The following is a 19,405-nucleotide window of genomic DNA, read 5'->3' on the forward strand; positions in this document are numbered from 1 at the left end:
AATGTACCTGGGGGCGGGATCTCAAGGTCAGTTGTTTGCTGTACATTTGTACGACCAGGGCGTGGATCAAAAGCAGGTACCAAGGCAGAGAACTGCCTTTTCAGAACAAAATCATCATCCCATGTTCTACGACGCCCTCCTTTTGTTTCATATTCCTCTTCTTCCTGTATTCCAAAGTCAAAATCAAAGCAATTTTATTACAAGTGTAATAAACTATAAACTTAACAGAACAAAATAACCCTAGCAAACACAATTAATCTGACCTCAATAAGCTGAAAAATATTTCAGCTCTTAACATGATCAAACTACAAAAAATAAAAGACACTCATTTTACAATTTAGCAGAATAACATACCATTACTTCTTCATATTCTTGATCTTCTTGATTGTCATCTTCATTTTCATCATCTTCCTCATCTGGTTCAGGCAAATCTTCGTCATCTTCAAGTTCAGCCAGTAATGTACTAGCACGACAACTATCCAGGAAATCTGTACCATATAAAAAGGATCATTAGCTTGTGATGGTCTACAAACAGTTGAAAATTAATTCTATAGGTATGTAGAGAAAATAATTTCAATCTGCACAATAATTACAAAATAATTCAGCAATGATTCTGTAAAGCAATATATTTTTAACCAATTTATAAAACACGTCTTACTTATTGAGTTATACACCCTCAAAAGTGGCAGATAAGCATGTGATAAGAGTGAAGGAACACAGCACTCCTGGAAAAATCACATTCACAATGCTATCAAAACCAGAAATAAGACATGGGAATATGACCAACAGTAAGAATTGCAGTTTATTTTCCAGCACATAAAAGTTTGCTAGCTGTAGTAAAAAAAATGTTCATTCTAATCCATTGTATAATTTAGATTTAAGGTTTATATATAAACAAATTTATTCACTCGCTGGCAAGGCCTGCATTATTCACCAGGTAGTCGAGTACTATTACTTTTGAATCTCTGCAACTTGTGTGGTGAAAGTGCTCCTAGAGCTGAGGGGTAGGAAATGCCAGGATTTTGTCCAAGAGACAAAAAGCAATTCACAACAAGATGTGTCTCCTTGCATGTACTTCTTGGCAGTGGATATGTCAGCTTTGGAAGTGTTGACAAGTTGCATTGGCAAATTGCTACAGTGCAATTACATTATTTCCCAGCTGTTTGAGAAAAATGCTAACTTGAAATAATTTGCACTTTATAAACCAAAACATACATTTACACAAAACTGGAAGAGGAAACCACTGAATAATCAAGGGTTATTCATAGATTTCAGATGTCTCTTTTGCTCAAGTATTCCAGGGGGTTCTAAAATAGCCAATTAAAAACAAATGTGTAGTCCTGGTGAACCTTACCAATGTTCAGAAGCACTGATACAGATTTAATTTAGATGGTCAAGTACATTTATGTTTTACCTTGTTTCGAGAACCAAGTGCTGAAATAATACAACTTCAGAAGACCTTCCCATGTTTTGATGAACTACCCGGAAGTCACAGGTGTCATCAACCATGAGAAAGTTTAAAACAAAACAAAGGAAGACCAAGAATATTGAGAAAGGTAAATGGATAGTTACAGACATCCCAAGGCTTTCACCAAATTACTCCGCCTGAAAATCCCTCACCTCGGCACAAATTCAATTAGATATACAGCATCACCATACACACATTTTTGTTTACGAAGAACCAATAAGTAAACACAGAAGCCTCCTAAGTCCTTTAAATTCTAGACTGGTCAGTTGTACTTCCTAAACATATACGTATAAGAACAGTTCCCAGTTTTTTAATGCACCTCTGAATGGAAAAGGCAATGAGCGCACTCATTTGTAAATATAGCAATATTTTAAATTCAATATTTGACATCTGGTTCACTGCAACCATCTCCATACCATTCTAACATGGAGAAAGAGCTTAAAATCCTGTTTCTCAGACAAGAGAAGGGACTGCAAAATTGTGCTGGATGAAAGGGGAAGCTGCAATTAATGGAGTTTTAACTTAAAAGTAGGCACTTTCAGCTACTGTGGTCAGGGAAGGATGATCTAATTAAATCACAAACACATTCTGGCAGGTGTGACAGTGGCAGTATCAAAGGAAGGGTGGCCTGGTCAGACATGAGAAATGTGCCTCATATGTTGCAATATTTGTATTTATGGGACAATCAATAAAATACATAATTTAAAATTATTTTGAAGATACTCCTTGCACAAATACAAAGATTGAAAAAAATCATTATGAATCATTTTAAATAAAATCAACATCGAATATATGACAATTCATTTTCTCAGTCATAGTCAATAACTTACCATATAAAGAAAATTCTGCTTCTTGACCAGTATCACTTTCACTGGAAGTGGATGTCAGGCTTGTTGTTAAAGTATTACTGAGTGTCTGACCAACAGATAAACCTGTGGTTGCTGTGGCTACATTGTTACTGCTGGTGACACTGGAAGTAGACATGGTGACAGTTGATGTGGTACCAGTAGTTGTAAGATTTGGGAAACTCTGGGCACCCATGAGAGGAGATGCTGTAAAATTCAAGGAAGCAAAATGCTGGATTAATCTCATCTCACAAAAATACTATCAATAAAAATCAGACAAATCAAACAAATAAAAGATCAACGCAAACACAAGGAAATCTGCATATGCTGGAAATTCAAGCAACACACATAAAAATGCTGGTGGAACGCAGCAGGCCAGGCAGCACCTATAGGATGAGCTTTGGGCCGAGACCCTTCGTCAGGACTAACTAAAGGAAAGGTCTCGGCCTGAAACGTTGACTGTACCTCTTCCTATAGATGCTGCCTGGCCTGCTGCGTTCCACCAGCATTTTGTGTGTGTTAAATAAAAGATCAATATTGCTAAAAAATGAATTGAAGATATGTTTATAACGTGCAGGAAATCAAGATAAAAGTAAATTGCTTAAATTCCATGCCTTCTAACAAATCAAAGTTCAGCCAATATGTAAGGAATAAGCAACAATATAAAGATACAGATATTCAGTGCTTTTTCTTAATTAGTTCCAATTTATTAATTTTACATCCTTCATGTCGTTGCTTGGTGTTAAAAGGCAAACTCAAAGAAAGGAACTGTAAAAAAGAAAGCCCTCATGAAAGTCAAATGCACCCTTTTCTTGATGCTGGCACCACATCTCACTAAAAACCTTTACAAATTGTGTTTTAAACAGGAGAATGAATACAAGGAAGAAATTGGAAAAGAGAGTACTAGATTCAAACAGCACTGCAACAGGGTCTACAATACTCCAAGCGTGTATGCATGAATCATCAAGCTCTCATTTGCACTAATCCTATTCTCTATCAACTTTCATTCTCCCACATTCCTTTCAGGTTCCCCTCACTCCCTAATACTCGAATATTTTACCATGATCTACACAGCAAGAAAACTTACCACAGTCGAAAAAATCTACCAACTCCCATACCTTTGGGATGGAGGAAGATAGTCTTCTGGACAAAGCCACGCAAGAACAGGGAGAACATGCAAACTGCATACACACATACACATACACACACACACACACACACACACAAAATGAGAGGTCAGAATTGAATGTTCTTCACTGGAACCAAATTGCAAAATACTAATTGCATCACTGTGCCACCTATGAACCCATTTAAGAAATTGGCCCCATTTCCAAGAGCTCTGAAAACAATGACTTAAGCCTGAACTTCTAATCAGATGACCCATTGGAAATTTAGAAGGATACTAGCTTCAACTTGTGGATCAATGAAAAAATCTCAATTGGCAGAACTCTTTATGATAGAGAGAAAAGAAGAGAAGTTTCTCAATGCAACTTTTGGCAGCATACTGCAAGAAAGTCATCATGGATTTCTACATCAATGTACATATTAAAAAATAAACTTACTTGCAGTACTCATTACATTTCGTCCCAATGTATTAGTGTTGTTATCACTGCTACTGCGGCTTAAGTTCATGTTGTTTGTGGCATTGGTGCGTGCAATATTTGCAACTCGTCGCACAAAGGATTCCATTAGACTGGAGGCTTCCCTTGAAGATAGGTTGGGTACACTGGCACTTGAACTCATGGGTGCGCCAGCAGCCAACAGGGAGCTTACTGAAAGTCTGTTACTTGCTGAAGAGCTCAGAGGTCGTTGCGATGCTGCTTCCTTGTTTGATGACTCAGCTACTGAACTCACGTCAGGAGAGCTCACGCTAACAATACCCATTGATATTGCCCCTGATTCTCCAGAATTACGTATTGAAACCTCAGGACCAGACTTCCTGTCAGCATTTTCACTTGCTGTGTCTGCAGTTAATGTGCTGGTACTGGCACTAGAAGTTGATCCTGCTCCTCCTTGGGGCAAAATATCCGAAGCAGAAAGGACAACAATGGGTTCATGACTGTCTGTACCAGTAACAGTAGTCTGTTCCAACATGCTTTCAGATCTGCGTTCCATTTTAGATGAACTCAAGCTTATATCGCTGCTACTAGCCACGCTACACACAGAACTGCTGCTTCCTTTTCGACTGGAGGAGCCCGGTGCAGTGGCCGCCATCTTGTCTGGGCAGTTGTTTTTCACCAAGCTGCTCCATGCCTGCGCTGTGCCTGAAACAGTGGATGAAACAGGTTTGGGTGATGGCGCTGAATCAGGGTCGTACCCTGGTGCAAGCTTGAGGTCAAACTTTCCTTCTGCGCCCATACGGTAAGAGTTAGAGCCACCAGCATCCCAGGTGACATCAATCCAGCCTGGAAAGGGACAGGAGTTTATCAGACCCAGCAGAAAGCAGACAGCAGCAATTTGGACAGCAGCTTCACCTGGTGGGACCAGACTTCTGCATTGAACAAGCAGTCTAATACTTTATTTGAAATAGTCACGTAATTTCCAAGATAATTTGCATTTTTAGTCGTTAACCACATTTACTTCCTTTTGTATGATGTCAAGATAAATTGTAAGATTTCTTTACCAATGGCATATTATTATATTCAGAACAGGAGGCCTCATTCAGCATAAGGGAAGCTAAATGTTCTGAGCATTTATGCAACAATGATTTACCATTTAACAGATTATAGAGAAGATTGCTGATGTTTAATATGCAAATTGGAATTGGCAGAAAATTGCAGTCTGGTCCCAGTGAGGTAATGTGAGGAGGAAAACTGAGGAACAGAGAGATAGAAATGCTTTGCAAATGCCAAGCCAAAAGCCACATAGAAAAGTCTAACATCTGGCAGAAAATCGATCTTTTATGCATAGTTAGTCCATCTGCCTAGTGATGCAGTTATACTGCTGAATTATACTTTAATTAAATAAATTATAAAGATTTTGATATTTTGAGACAATAATGGAACACACATTGTGACTATAACATCACAGCTGATAAACAGTAAAATCTGTTATTTTTAACTCAACAAGTGCACATTAAAACCGTTCCTCACTGGCTATAAAGCAGGTTAAAGCAGTGTTCATTCAATTCATATTGAACTTCAGGCTATAACACAGAGCTACCTCTATTTCAGCAACATTTAGCAATCTTTTCAGATAGACCACAGAATGGCTAGTTTGTCCTTCTGAGACTAGTGTTGAAGTACAGTCATGTGCTAGAGCTGAGACACTTTCACAATGTATCTGAGTTCTTTATTCCTATTCCTGAACAAACTAATCACTCTCTCATATCGCTTACTGTGCTACCCTGTAACCATGATTATATATCCCTTGATTTTCCAAACAGTTCTTCAGAAAAATCTTTTGACAATGCACACTTATGATTTAGTCAAAAATTTCAATGAAGTTAGTCAATTATAACCTGCCAGATAAGGTTTCTTCTGATTGATCAAAATAGCACACACACAAACTTCAGATGCATGAACTGAATATTAATTTTAAGAAAGCTTTTTCATAAACACAGCATAAAGTACAGAAACAGATTTCCCAACTTTTTGAAAATTATAATTAGGGTCTTTGTATCTTAAAACTCTTCTTGAAACATGTTCTTATTCTTTCCTTTCTTATACTTATCCAGTCATGGTTCATTTTCATCACCTTCATTGTTCTTTCGATTCATCCCAACCACATTTAGCAAAATAGAAACCTTAATCACCATCAATACTTTCTCTCTGAGAAAGAATTTAGATGCCAGAATAGGGAGCTATACATTTCTAACAGTAACAAAACTGAGGGAAAAAAGAACAGTTGTATGACATTGGAAATTCTGTCATCAAACTGACAACCTCAAAAAAATTCAGTTAAAAAGCTTCTAATGAATAAACAAGCCAGAAGAGGTGGTCAGTGGAAAGTGGAGCAATGAAAAAGTAATAATGCCAGTAAGTAAGAACAATGAACTGCAGATATTAAAAAAAACTGAAATAAAACATAAAAATTTGGAAATATTCTGCAGATTAGGCAGGTTCTGTGGAGAAGGAAACTAAGTTAATGTTTCAGGTCAATGGCTTTTCAGTTCAAATTACAGACATCGAACTGAAACATTAACTGGCTTCCTTAACTGAAATGCTCACTTTCACCAGAGCTTCTGTTTATATTATTTAAAGGTTGGAATATCCCACAGAGGAAATTTGTTCTCAGCTGGTATGTATTATTGGAGACGTACAATAATTAAAGCTGTATCTAAACTTTTACAGTTTCCATTGAATCAGCAAAAGCAATAAGTCACTTAAAAATTATACACATTTTTTCTTATATATTGCAATGCACTCATGATTCTTATACAATGATCTCAGATTCCACCATTATATATCAATAAGACTATTATTAACTGAGGTGTCAATGAATAATGTAACAATTAATATCAGTTCAAGTACAAACGAGGTCATGAAATCTATTGCTTGAATAGACTAAATTCATCCAAAGAATCTTGCATTTACATTTTTACATAAACCTAGTTCTTGTTTTAACCATATGACAATAATACCAAAAATGACAAACCAATGTCTTCAATTAGAATCCATCTGACACTAGTTAGGACACTTTTTTAAAACCAAATTTAGTGCTGCAAAGATAAAAACAAATCTTACTGGTTTACCATTATGCAGTTCTCCTGTGATAGTGCCCTCGCCTGGTGGATTGCCATCCTGATCTCGCCATTTCCAATCAATGCCTCTAACTACACGTGCACCTGGCACCATATACTTCAAAACCTGAGAACGCACCAGGCGCCTCTGCCTCCTTAAGTTGGCTTCTGCTTCTTTAGCTGCTTTACCTATTTAGAAAACAACATTAAAATCACAGTACTCCTCCTTTGGAGACACAGAGAGAAAGAGAAAAAGTAGCATTCAATTAACAACAGAAAATAAATATTCTCTCAATTTTGTACAAGAGTTGGAATGCAATCTTTTAAGAGTAAAAGTATTTTTAACCAATAAATAACTCTCATATCTTTAGGATCAAAATCAACCAGTGATTTTGCTGAGTGCCAGCTTTATTAAGTGAATTAGAAAATATAAGCTGTCAAACTATACCTGTATTAATTTAGTAAAAGTAATCCAGAAGAGTCACAGGGTACTACAGCACAGTATTTCAGCCTATCTAGTCCATAACAAACTTTTATTCTGCCTTGTCCCATTAACCCACACCTGGCCTGCCCTCCATATTGCACCCGTCCATGGACTTATCTAAATTCTCTTATATGTTGAAATCGAACCCACATTAACTACTTCCTTTGGCAGCTCATTCCACAGTAGCACCCTCTAAGGGAAGAAGTTTCTCTTATATATCTCACTTTTCACCCTTAACCTATGACCTCATGTTTTAGTTTCACACAGGCTCGGTGCCTACTTCAATAAAACCCTCATAATTTTGAACACTTCTATTCCCTACAGCACAGCAGAATGAAAGGAGATTTGATAAAGTTCTAAACTAATTAACCTTTCCCTATAATTCAGATCTGCAAGTCCTGGCAACATCCTTGTAAATTTTCTCTGTCCTCTTACAATCTTATTGATATCATTCCTGTAGGTAGGAGACCAGACTGCGCACAGTACTTCAAATTTGGTCCAACAACATCTTATACAACTTCAACATAAAATCCCAACTCCTGTACTCAATACTTTGATTTATACAGTCAAAATTTGAATTCATTTTTAAATTTTAATGTTTAAACTAAAACTATTTTCTTACCAAGCTGATCTTCACACACACCGGACACTGTCCCATATAATTCAAAACCAGACAGGGAAAGGTAGTGTGTCTGTCCACTTGCATTTTTACCCATTTGTTTAATCCGAATATGTCGCCAACCCTGCTTCTCATCCTTTGGAAGATCAAGGGGCCAGGTTGCTGTGGATCTAAAAAAATTGTCATACATTCAAATAGAAGTTATCTTGAGGTTTACTCATCCAGCTGAAACAACGTGACAAATATTCCTTGCAAAATCTTTCAATCACATTTTAGTCTAGATGTATAATGCAAATTCTCCAGTCATTCAACAATATGTCAAAACTAAGGCTATTCTCAAATTAAGGGAATATTTTAAAAAAGCTTTTAAATTAGAAAGCAGACACTTGAGAAAATGAATATGCTTTAATTTCATGCTGGAACTCAACAGTGACACATTAACCTTGGAAAGAATGGTTTGCATGACATTTTCCATTTTACTGAAATTTCAAACAGAGTTAAACTTGATTTAAATAAGCCAAACTTCATTTTGTTAATGCCTCACAAAAACAAAAAGAGACATAAAACATACAAGGCTAAGGATACATCTACAGACATGACTGAAAGTATTATCAAATTAGTGTTAAGATTTGAGAGCTTTAAAGATGGTAGTTGCTGAAGTTGGGTTCGCAGTTAAGAAAGATAAATTAGCATTTAAGGGAAAAAAAAACTCCACTGTGCACAGGCAGATCTGCTAGCTATGATTTGAAAGGATGTATAGAATAGGGCTGCAACAGCTGAAGGACAGAAAGAGGTTTCAAAGACAAGGAAGTAAAAAATATGAAAAGATTCAAACCAACTGTATTTTTAAATTAGTCGTGTGACTGGAATTGCATTCAACAAAGTTTAGCAAGGACCGGATGAACAGTTCAATTAGGCAAGGAAAAGTTAGGACACTAGAAATTTGACGAGTTACGTTTAGAAATTGAAACCAGCCAAGACTGCAAATTAATTGCTGAAACTCAAGGTAAAACAAAGTATGGATGAGAAATTGAGGAACTGCTACGCTGAGGCAGAAAAGCAGATGGAAGCTGGAATAATCAGTCCTTATGATGAGAGAGACATAGAATAAGACAACTAACCCAGGGATGAACAAGTTGATACAGTATTGTATAAGTATTTTCTATTGTAAAAATCAGATCCTTCTGCTGAATGCATTTATCTATGAATTTGATCCAGGGTTGGCAAAGTAGTGAACCAATTAGCAGACACTACCAGGCTCAATAAATAATCCTGATCAAAGAAAATGGTAAAAAAAAACAGTATTACAGAATTCACAAATCACTACCTAAAATTTTCAAATGCAGGGCAAAATAGGGAAAAATTAACAGAATTTATGCTTTTTCAGTTGGCATTTCTTGATGCACATGCATGTGACATGGCCTTGCATCCTGGTAAATTGTGATAAAGACAGTCTTCTAGGAATACAAACCAACCCCCCTCCCCCGCCCCCGGCCCCATAGTACAGGGGATTGTCTGTATACAAAAGAACAATTAAATCCCAGGTTCACATTCACATGATTCAAAAGGCAATATTTGCAAGTATATGGATAATAAAGAGTAAATAAAATTTTAGTATTACTGTAAAACACGCACAATATAGTCAAGGTGCAGCAGTAAATTTACAAAATCTTTTTAAGCTCAGGTGTTAAGTTTTAACATATAAAAAAATCAAAACAATAGAGTGCAAATTCACTAAGACATTAAGCTGAAACAAGCTAAAAATACATCTTGAAATATTAATAGGGTCACAAGAGGAAAGTAGTTAAAACATTGTGCTTGAAATTATCAAAGTAGAAATGTAAATAATGATTCTGATTCTGCAGCAGTGCTCCATAAACAGAAGTCTGAATGCAAGAAATTTAGAAACTTTTCTCGTAAAACAGGAGGGTGGAGAAGTTGTAAGGTACACCAGCAGAAATATTGATTGAGGTAAATTCAATGCTCAAAAGCGGCAAGGTAGATATGTAACAGCAAAATAAAAGATAGATTACATTACAGTTAGCATTGAATTGTAAACAGCAATAGTTAAAGTTGAGCTAACTTATCTTTCCTGCAGTTTAATGTCATTCCAGAACACCTGATAAATACAAATCTCACACTGTATATTAGTTATATATTGATATAGATTAGATGCATCCCGATCCTAATCTTGATGACTCACCCTGGCTCATTCAAGCTGCAGTCATCCACATGGGTGTATAGTGTTGTCCAGTTTTGTCCATCTTTGGACACTTGAAAAACCCAATTCCTCAGAGCAGATCGACCATAACCACGTGCATGTCGCAGTGTGTAGGCTGAAGGGATCACCCATAGCCCAAGGTCAATGGCAAACCAAGCATTCTTATCATCATTTGTGTGGCAATTAAGTGCTGAGCTGTCACGACTCAAAATGTCTTCCAATCGTCCATATGGCAAATTCCTACCCTCTGAAGATGTCACAACCACCAAGCCATAAGCTGCAGGATTCACCCACTCATATGCTGTTCTGCAATGCAGTATTGAATATAACAATGTTTAATGAGTACAATTATGCCAAAATTATAGCTGTGTAACAGAAAGACTATTAGTTTCATTGAGAAGTCAGACTCAAAAGATAAATGTACTACATTCACCACAGAGCAATTACTTCAAATTATAAAGTATGAAAGGCAGCAGTCTATTCACTGAGGGATCAGTTGTAAATATCAATTTTAAAAGATTCTTAAACTTTGCTGTGAGTTAACTTTATTCCCTCATGCACGGCCTCAAGGAGCTCCAAGAAAAGCAAGTCAGGATTGATTACTGCATACAAAAGTCGCACTGGTTAAACATTGGTACTTCCCAAAACTTTTATGCAACTTATCCAATTTTAAAATAGTAGTTTTTATTCGTACTTTGCATTTGTCCCAATCCAGTATATTATCCCATTTTCATCAAAATTATGCTGATGTCTGAAAATGAACGTTTGTCCTTCACGTAATTTACGCACAAATACAAAAGTTGATCTGTCAAAGTCATACCACTGTTTTGCCACCTGAAACAAAAAAAAAGCAAAATTTGGCATAGATTCAAATGTTACTTATTCTTCAATATAGTTATGAACTTCAAGACGCTGGATTTTTGAAAACACATCACATTGTTTACCATTTTAAGAAGATACTGCTCCAAGGATTCAACGGTGGCCAAAGGTTCCATCTTGAGCATTCTCCCAGTTCTGTCTATCAAAGCTGTCTCCCCAGGGGCTCGTTCTAATCTAAATCTTAGTCTTCTTGTAAGTATCTTGAAAGGAGGAAAAAAAAAATCTGTAAGTAGACCGGTAGAATTTTCATTGGAATTTCCCAGTAAGTTGCAACATGTTGGTGTTAACTTTTATTTAAAATGCAGCATTTGCTACAACAATAATCAACTAGAGTCTGAGGTGTAAGACAACGGAAAGTGCTGATAAGTAGAATTGGGGAATTTACAACTATTAAATGACCATAAACCATGTCTCTACTATGCCTTCACTGCATCTTTCTCCAATCCACTTTACATTAGGAACCATGTCCTAAACCAAAGGACTCAATTTACACACTTGCAAACAGAGCTGAATATCCCTGAGTAAAATTATACACTCCAATAGATAGCCATAAAATGCTTCATCGATCAAACAATTAAAACAAATTCAGAACTGCAGGAAAAGAAAATCAAACTAAGCATCAACCATTAGCTTTCATACCTGCAAATTATATGAAGAGCCAGGGCTATCATACAGATGAAGAGGAAGCCTCTCAATTGATTCCAGCACTGCTATCAGCTTTCGAACAAGGGCGACAGCTGGGCGACTATGAAAAAATATGTATTTTGTTTAAAAAAAGCTTAAAATGTTAACAAATACTGATAAATGTATGATAACACCAGTCACCTTTCCTCATCTTCATTTTCACTGAATGCAGTTTTGAAGACATTTATTCGTTCAATTAGTTGACTACAATCTTGTTTCACTTCTAAGTCCACATTCTAGATATCAGAGGAATACTTGTTAATAACTGCAAACAATACAGGTCAAAAAAAAACAAAAATTATTTTGCAACAACATACTCACATTATTGAGAACAGTAAGAAGTGCCTGTACCAGGCCACTGCTGCACATCTCATAAGGTGAAATTGTGTTTTCATCCTTCAGTAACACAATCAAGTTCTCCAAAGCAGTTTTCATTAAATCTCTCCATGTAGCCTCCCCATCTACACCCTGCAACATAAAGCAGCACCTTTTAAAATATTAAGGATGCAATGTAACAATTTAAACTTCCAATTAGCAATCTTGGCTAAATTATTTCAAGTTAGTAAATAGCATCTCAAGTATTAATTCATTCAAGGTTTAATTTTTTCATTTTGTGAAACTATTTTTAATGATCAAAGACAGGCATCATTCTGATGAAACCAACAAAAGTTCACAGCATCTGCAGATTATTTTGTGTTCATTATTCTGATGAAAAGTAAGCAGACTTTGAGTGTTCAAGCTGAAATAATTTTTCAGATTGTTAGAAATTTCAAAAGCATTTGCCAATGGTTATTGATAAATAGATGGGGGGGGGCAGACTTGCTGCACTAATTAAACATCGTTGAACAAAAACAGAAAACACTGGAAATACTCAGCAGGTAAGGCCATGTACAGTATGAGAGATGAAAAATGGAGTTAACAAACTTGTTAATGAAGACAGTACATGCACCTGCAGAGTTATACAACAGTTTGCCAGGATAGCCACAGCCAAGTTGTGGAGGAAGTTGATGGTTTTCTGATCGGTCAGGGCATCAAAGGATATGGCAAGAAGGCAGGTGTATGGGGTTGAGTGGGATCTGGGATCAGCCATGATGGAATGGCAGAGTAGACTCAATGGGCTGAATGGCCTAATTCTGCTCCTATGTCTTATGGTCTAAGTCATCAGTTACCGCACAATTGAGTTCCAGCTGAGCTCTGATGAAGGGTCTCTAAACCAAATCATTAGCTCCAGTTCTCAATTCATATTTGCGGCCTTACCTGTTGAGTATTTCCAGAGTGTATTTTTTTTGTTTAACAGTTACTGTGTCTGCAGAGCAGACTAGACAGGTCGAATGGCCTAATTCTGCTCCCATGTCTCATGGTCTCCTAACTATACAACAGTTTGCCAGGAAAGCCACAGCAAAGTTGTGGAGGAAGTTGATCGGTCAAGGTACAGTTCAGACATATGGTTAAGCTCCACTTCCCAAATACACAATTTACAAAAATCTCATCTTCACTACGTTGAAGTGCTTAGCTGCCTACAATATGCGGATGAAAGACAGTGCAAGTCTATTTTCAAATACAACTACACAGACACCCTTGCAGACTTTCACTTGAATTCTCACACAGAAACTCATTAATCTGTTGCTGCATATCAGTTGACCTCTTGTGATGAGTGGTCATTCTCACATTCAACATGCTTTCTTTATCTACGAGAATGTCCCAGTGCTTCAGAGAAAGAAAACAGCAGCATGGTTTGGAGGTGGAAAAGCCTGAGTGATCAAATTCAGGTTCCAATGGTACTCATATTGCTCAAAACCTGCCATCACACCTCCTTTTCCCAGGGAATTTTGCTCCTCAATCAGCTACATCATAGATACCCAAGTGTTAACTAAATCTACCTGTCTGTTTGCATGAAGTTCCCAAGCAGACTCAAGCTGTGTTGCAATATTTCGCAGTGTGACTACCACTCCTCGAGGCATACTTTCCACGGCCTTAAAATGATCATCGTACAAGTCTCTGGCCATGGTTCGCACCTGAAAATAAAAGTATTCAAGAAGGTGATAGTGGTTCTCTGGTCTGCATATCTTCATCACAATTATTAAGTGCAAAGCTGCAATAATTTTTGAGCCAGCTGGGTTCTAGACCCTCATTTTTGCTGGATCTACTCTAGGTTCACCAACTGAAATGAAATGGAATTATTACTCTGACAGGACTGTGCACTTCACTACTCAATTGGAAATGAGACCTTCCTAAATACAATTAGATTGATTACCTAAGAAATCAGAAATAGTTGCAGGAAGTTAAAACCACAGGAAGAAAAGTTTAGGCAACACACACAAAATACTGAAAGAATTCAGCAGGCCAGGCAGCATCTGTGGAAAAGAGTACAGTCAATGTTTCAGGCCTACACCTTTCAGGAGATACTATTCAGCGGTGCCTTGCTGAACGGTGTTGGCCCAAAACGTCGACTATATTCTTTTCCATAGGTGCTGCCTGGCCGGCTGAGTTAAGACCATAAGACCATAAGATATAGGAGCAGAAGTAGGACATTTGGCCCATTGAGCCAGCTCTGCCATTCAATCAAGGGCCGATCCAATTCTTCTAGTCATCCCCAGTCCTCTGATCTTCTCCCCATCCCCTTTGATACCCTGGCTAATCAAGAACCTATCCATCTCTGCCTCAAATGCACCCAATGACTTGGCCTCCACAGCCACTCATGGCAACAAATTCCACAGATTTACCACCCTCTGACTGAAGTAATTTCTCCACATCTCTATTCTAAGTGGTCATCTTCAATCTTGAAGTCATGCCCTCTTGTCCTAGACTCCTCTACCATAGGAAATAACTTTGCCATATCTAATCTATTCAGGCCTTTTAACATTCGGATTGTTCCTCTGAGATCCCCCCTCATTCTCCTGAACTCCAGGGAATACAGCCCAAGAGCTGCCAGATGTTCCTCATACAGTAACCCTTTCATTCCTGGAATCATTCTTGTGAATCTTCTCTGAACCCTCTTCAGTGTCAGTATATCGTTTCTAAAATAAGGAGCCAAAACTGCACATGATTTTCCAAGTGTGGTCTCCCAACTGCTTTGTAGAGCCTCAACATCACATCACTGCTCTTATATTCTATACCTCTAGAAATGAATGCCAACATTGCATTCGCCATCTTCACCACCAACCCAACATGGAGGTTAAGCTTTCGGGTATCCTGCACAAGGACTCCCTAGTCCCTTTGCATCTCTGCATTTCGAATTCTCTCCCCATCTAAATAATAGTCTGCCCATTTATTTCTTCCACCAAAGTGTATGACCATACACTTTCCAGCATTGTATTTCAATTGCCACTTCTTTGCCCATTCTCCTAAACTATCTAAGTCTCTCTGTTTCCTCAACACTACCCGCTCCTCCACCTATCTTTGTATCATCAGCAAATTTAGCCACAAATTCATTAATCCCATAGTCTAAATCACTGACATACATCATAAAAGCAGCGGTCCCAACCCCTCTGGAACTCCACTGATAACCGGCAGCCAACCAGAATAGGATCCCTTTATTCCCACTCTCTGTTTCTTTGTCAATCAGCCAATGCTCCACCCATGTTAGTAACTCCCCTGTAATTCCATGGGCTCTTAACTTGCTAAGCAACTTCATGTGTGGCACCTCGTTAAAGGCTTTCTGAAAATCCAAGTACATCACATCTACTGCATCTCCTTTGACTACTCTGTTTGTAATTTTCTCAAAAAATTGCAGTAGGTTAGACAAGCAGGATTTTCCTTTCAGGAAATCATGCTGGCTTTGGCCTATCTTGTCATGTGCCTCCAGGTACTCCGTAATCTCATCCCTAACAATCGATTCCAACTTCCCAACCACTGATGTCAGGCTAATGGGTCTACAGTTTCCTTTCTGCTGCCTCCCACCCTTCTTAAATAGTGGAGTAACATCTGCAATTTTCCAGTCATCCGGTACAATGCCAGAATCTATCGATTCTTGAATCACAGTTAATGTCTCCGTAATGTCTCCAGCTACTTCCTACAGAACCCAAAGGTGCATTCCATCAGGTCCAGGAGATTTATCCACCCTCAGACCACTAAGCTTCCTGAACACCTTCTCAGTCGTAATTTTCACTGTACATACTTCACTTCCCTGACACTCTTGATTACAATATCTCCAGCGTCATTTTCTATTGGTCCTATATCTACTCTCAACCTTCCTTTACCCTTTATATACTTAAAAAAGCTTTTAGCATCTTCTTTGTTATTAGTTGCCAGCTTCCTTTCATAATTTATCTTTTCCTTCCTAATGACCTTCTTAGTTTCCTTCTGCAAGTTTTTAAAAGCTTCCCAATCCTCTGATTTCCCACTAGCTTTGGCTTCCTTGTATGCTCTCTCTTTTGCTTTTTACTTTGGCTCTGACTTCACTTGTCAGCCAAGGTAGTGTCCTTCTTCCATTCAAAAATTTCTTATTTGGAATATATCTGTCTTTCACTTCCTTCATTTTTCGCAGTAACTTCAGCTATTGCTGCTCTGCTGTTCTTCCTGCTAGTGTCTCTTTCCAGTCAACCTTGGCCAGTTCATCTCCCTTGCCTTTGTAATTTCCTTTATTCAACTGAAATACAAACACATTGGAATTTAGTTTCTCCTTCTCAAATTTCAACGTGGACTCAATCATATTGTGATCACTGTTACCCAAGGGTTCCTTAACCTCAAGCTCTCTTATCACCTCCGGTTCATTGCACAATACCCAATCCAGCTCAACAACAAGCTGTTCTAAAAAGCCATCCCTTAGACATTCTACAAATTCTCTCTCGAGGTCCAGTACTGGCCTGGTTTTCCCAATCCACTTTCATGTTAAAATCCCCAACAATTATCATGACATTGCCCTTCTGACACGCCTTTTCTATCTCCTGCTGTAATTTGCAATCCACATCCTGACTGCTGTTTGGAGACCTGTATACAACTGCCATTAGGGTCCTTTACCCTTGCCATTTCTTAACTCAACAGCAGCCCCTCCAACATTTTGTGTGTGTTGCTTGGATTTCCAGCATCTGCAGATTTTCTTCTGTTTGTGAAGAAAAGTTTAGCTACTTAATGCTGAGATTTTAAATTCAGGAGAAAATATTTTGGAAAATCACCTCATCGAGCCTCCAAAACAGAAACTTCTGATTATTGAGTAGGTGCATTAATAAAAATATTTTGGAATAGGTATGGTCAGATTCACAGATAAGACTGATAAAATACCAATCTAAAACATTTTGATTTTTTTCTTAGCTATGCCTCTAACTTCATTCAAAAGGAAGAAAAACAGAGTTTAACTGAAAATAATGCACTCCTCACTGCTCTCTGAAAAATTCTTGATCATGGTGTCAACCACAAACTTCTTTAAATATGAGCATAACTCTAAGCAGAGCTGCATAAGCTCACACCATGCATAAAGTGCTACACTGCTCACTTCTCAATCATCTGGATTTTTGCCTCTATAAATTAGCTTCATTCTCCAAGAGTTAACATCAAGAAACTAAATACTGATTAAAAACTATTAGCATCTTTGATGTTCCTAACATGTAGATATAATCCATTTAGCCATAAAATACATTTAATTTCTTAAGATGACACTCACCTTTTGTTTCGTTTTCTCCAGCTTTGATTTCAACTTTCTTCCTCTTTTGCCAGTCCAGCCAGCAACAAATTCTGATCCTGCAAAGCAAGAAACTAATTCAAACAAAAATATTCTTCCTTCAAGAAAAAGATTTTGTGAACACAGGAACAAACGTTGCTACAATAAACAATACTTCTGAGTTTACCGAGTGATGTCTCTGCAGTAAATGAATGTTTTGTCCCACGATTTGACTCAAACACAAATCCAGGGAGATCTTCTTTCAATATAGTGGCCTGTTGACCATCAGAATTGTGTATTGCAATTTCTCCTTCTTTCAAACAAGTGAGAGACCAGTTGCCTACTGTGAGCTTTGTTGGCCCTGGTGCAGTGAGAATGGGTTGGCTACTGGTTGCTGGTTTGACTTGACTTCGAGCTCGTTGCAACTTTTCCAAGAACTCACTTCTGCTTTCTGTCAATATATAGATAAAAACAATTCACATATCCCTTGGAAACGTATTTCAGTTACAAACAAACAACTGTTGATGACACATATTATCAATACTATCAAATTCTCAGAATGTTTTTATAGAAATACCCATACAAGTTTAAAAACCAAGCAACTAAAGAGAACTATTATTCTGTACCATTCTTCTTGTAAATGTAACCAACATACAAATATGTTCATCACTAACAGTACATTTAAAATGGACAAACAAGCCATTCTGGGCTGGAATATGCAAAAGTACATATCACACAAGTTTACTTCTTACAGCCTCATAAAACAATTTCTTTTTTTAATCAATCATTTTAATTTAAAATACTTCCATTACTTGATCAAAGCTCTTGAAGCACTGTTTCATGGAAATGGGACGAAAGTGTCACATCCTTACAAGCCCGCTCATTTGCAAAGCAAAGGGTGTCTTTACAGAGGCTTATAAAATCACGAGAACACAGGTAAGATGGACTCTCCTAGATATGGGAGCCTAAAAACTAGATAGCACAGGTTTAAATTGAGAAGGGAATAATTAATAGGAAGCAGGCAGGCAAGCTTTTCATGGGGAGGGTATGGGTCTGTAGAACAAGCTGTCAGTGAAAGTGGTAGAGGCAGCCACAATACAACATTTAAAAGTCATTTGGACAGGTTCATGGATAGGAAAGCCTTAGAGTACATATGGGTTAGAATAAATTTACAGTAAAGTCTATTGTAATTTTTTCCAGAAAATGCTTGCAAGGAAATGAATCCCAAGGAAGCATATGGTAACTTATATGTATTTTGATAATAAATGTTACTCCATTACTCAAGAATGGAGATAGGGATAATCCTGAAAACTTACTATGAGTTTCACCTCAGTGGTGAGGAAGCTGCTGAAGAGGATGCTTATGAATACGATTTATGAGCAGTTGGAAAACCATGGCCTAATTAGGGACAGAGAGCATGTCTTTGTGCAGGGCAAGTCAGCCTTACAATCTTAAGTGAGTTTTTCAAGGAGGTAACAAAAGTAACCCATTCAATGTTCAACATTGTTTAATGTCATTTCCAGTATACACTTGTAAAGGAGAACAAAATAATTGTTACTCCAGATACAAAAAAAAGCAAGATAATGATCACAAAAATAATCTTAAAAAACACTGTGTATATATACATACACACACACAGTGGCATGCAAAAGTTTGGGCACCCCGGTTAAAATTTCTGTTACTGCAAATAGCTAAGCGAGTAAAAGATCAACTAATTTCCAAAAGAGGCATAAAGTTAAAGATGACGCATTTCTTTAATACTTTAAGCAAGATTACTTTTTTATTTCCATCTTTTACAGTTTCAAAATATCAAAAAAGGAAAAGGGCCCAAAGCAAAAGTTTGGGCACCCTGCATTGTCAGTACTTAGTAACACCTCCTTTGGCAAGTATCACAGCTTGTAAACGCTTTTTGTAGCCAGCTAAGAGTC

The 19,405-nt window shown here is 37.5% G+C and overlaps 1 protein-coding gene across 4 annotated transcripts in view; it reads right to left on the minus strand.

Moving 5' to 3' along the window:
- The window catches only part of hectd1 (HECT domain containing 1), a 91,386-nt gene that overhangs the window by 15,032 nt on the left and 56,949 nt on the right, over nt 1–19,405 (minus strand). For 3 of the 4 annotated variants that reach the window (XM_072267274.1, XM_072267276.1, XM_072267270.1), the window contains exons 14-28: nt 17,665–17,928; nt 17,481–17,557; nt 13,762–13,896; nt 12,203–12,349; nt 12,023–12,117; nt 11,837–11,942; nt 11,263–11,397; nt 11,013–11,152; nt 10,301–10,624; nt 8,101–8,267; nt 7,007–7,183; nt 3,876–4,718; nt 2,299–2,520; nt 355–488; nt 8–164 (exon numbers count right to left, since the gene is read on the minus strand). In XM_072267274.1, the coding sequence (XP_072123375.1) occupies nt 8–164; nt 355–488; nt 2,299–2,520; nt 3,876–4,718; nt 7,007–7,183; nt 8,101–8,267; nt 10,301–10,624; nt 11,013–11,152; nt 11,263–11,397; nt 11,837–11,942; nt 12,023–12,117; nt 12,203–12,349; nt 13,762–13,896; nt 17,481–17,557; nt 17,665–17,928 (3,123 nt within the window). The remainder of the gene's footprint in view (nt 1–7; nt 165–354; nt 489–2,298; nt 2,521–3,875; nt 4,719–7,006; nt 7,184–8,100; nt 8,268–10,300; nt 10,625–11,012; nt 11,153–11,262; nt 11,398–11,836; nt 11,943–12,022; nt 12,118–12,202; nt 12,350–13,761; nt 13,897–17,480; nt 17,558–17,664; nt 17,929–19,405) is intronic. The other variant, XM_072267275.1, reaches the window with a different exon arrangement.

This window comes from Mobula birostris, chromosome 1 (assembly GCF_030028105.1).
Source record: "Mobula birostris isolate sMobBir1 chromosome 1, sMobBir1.hap1, whole genome shotgun sequence".
Lineage (NCBI taxonomy): Eukaryota > Metazoa > Chordata > Chondrichthyes > Myliobatiformes > Myliobatidae > Mobula > Mobula birostris.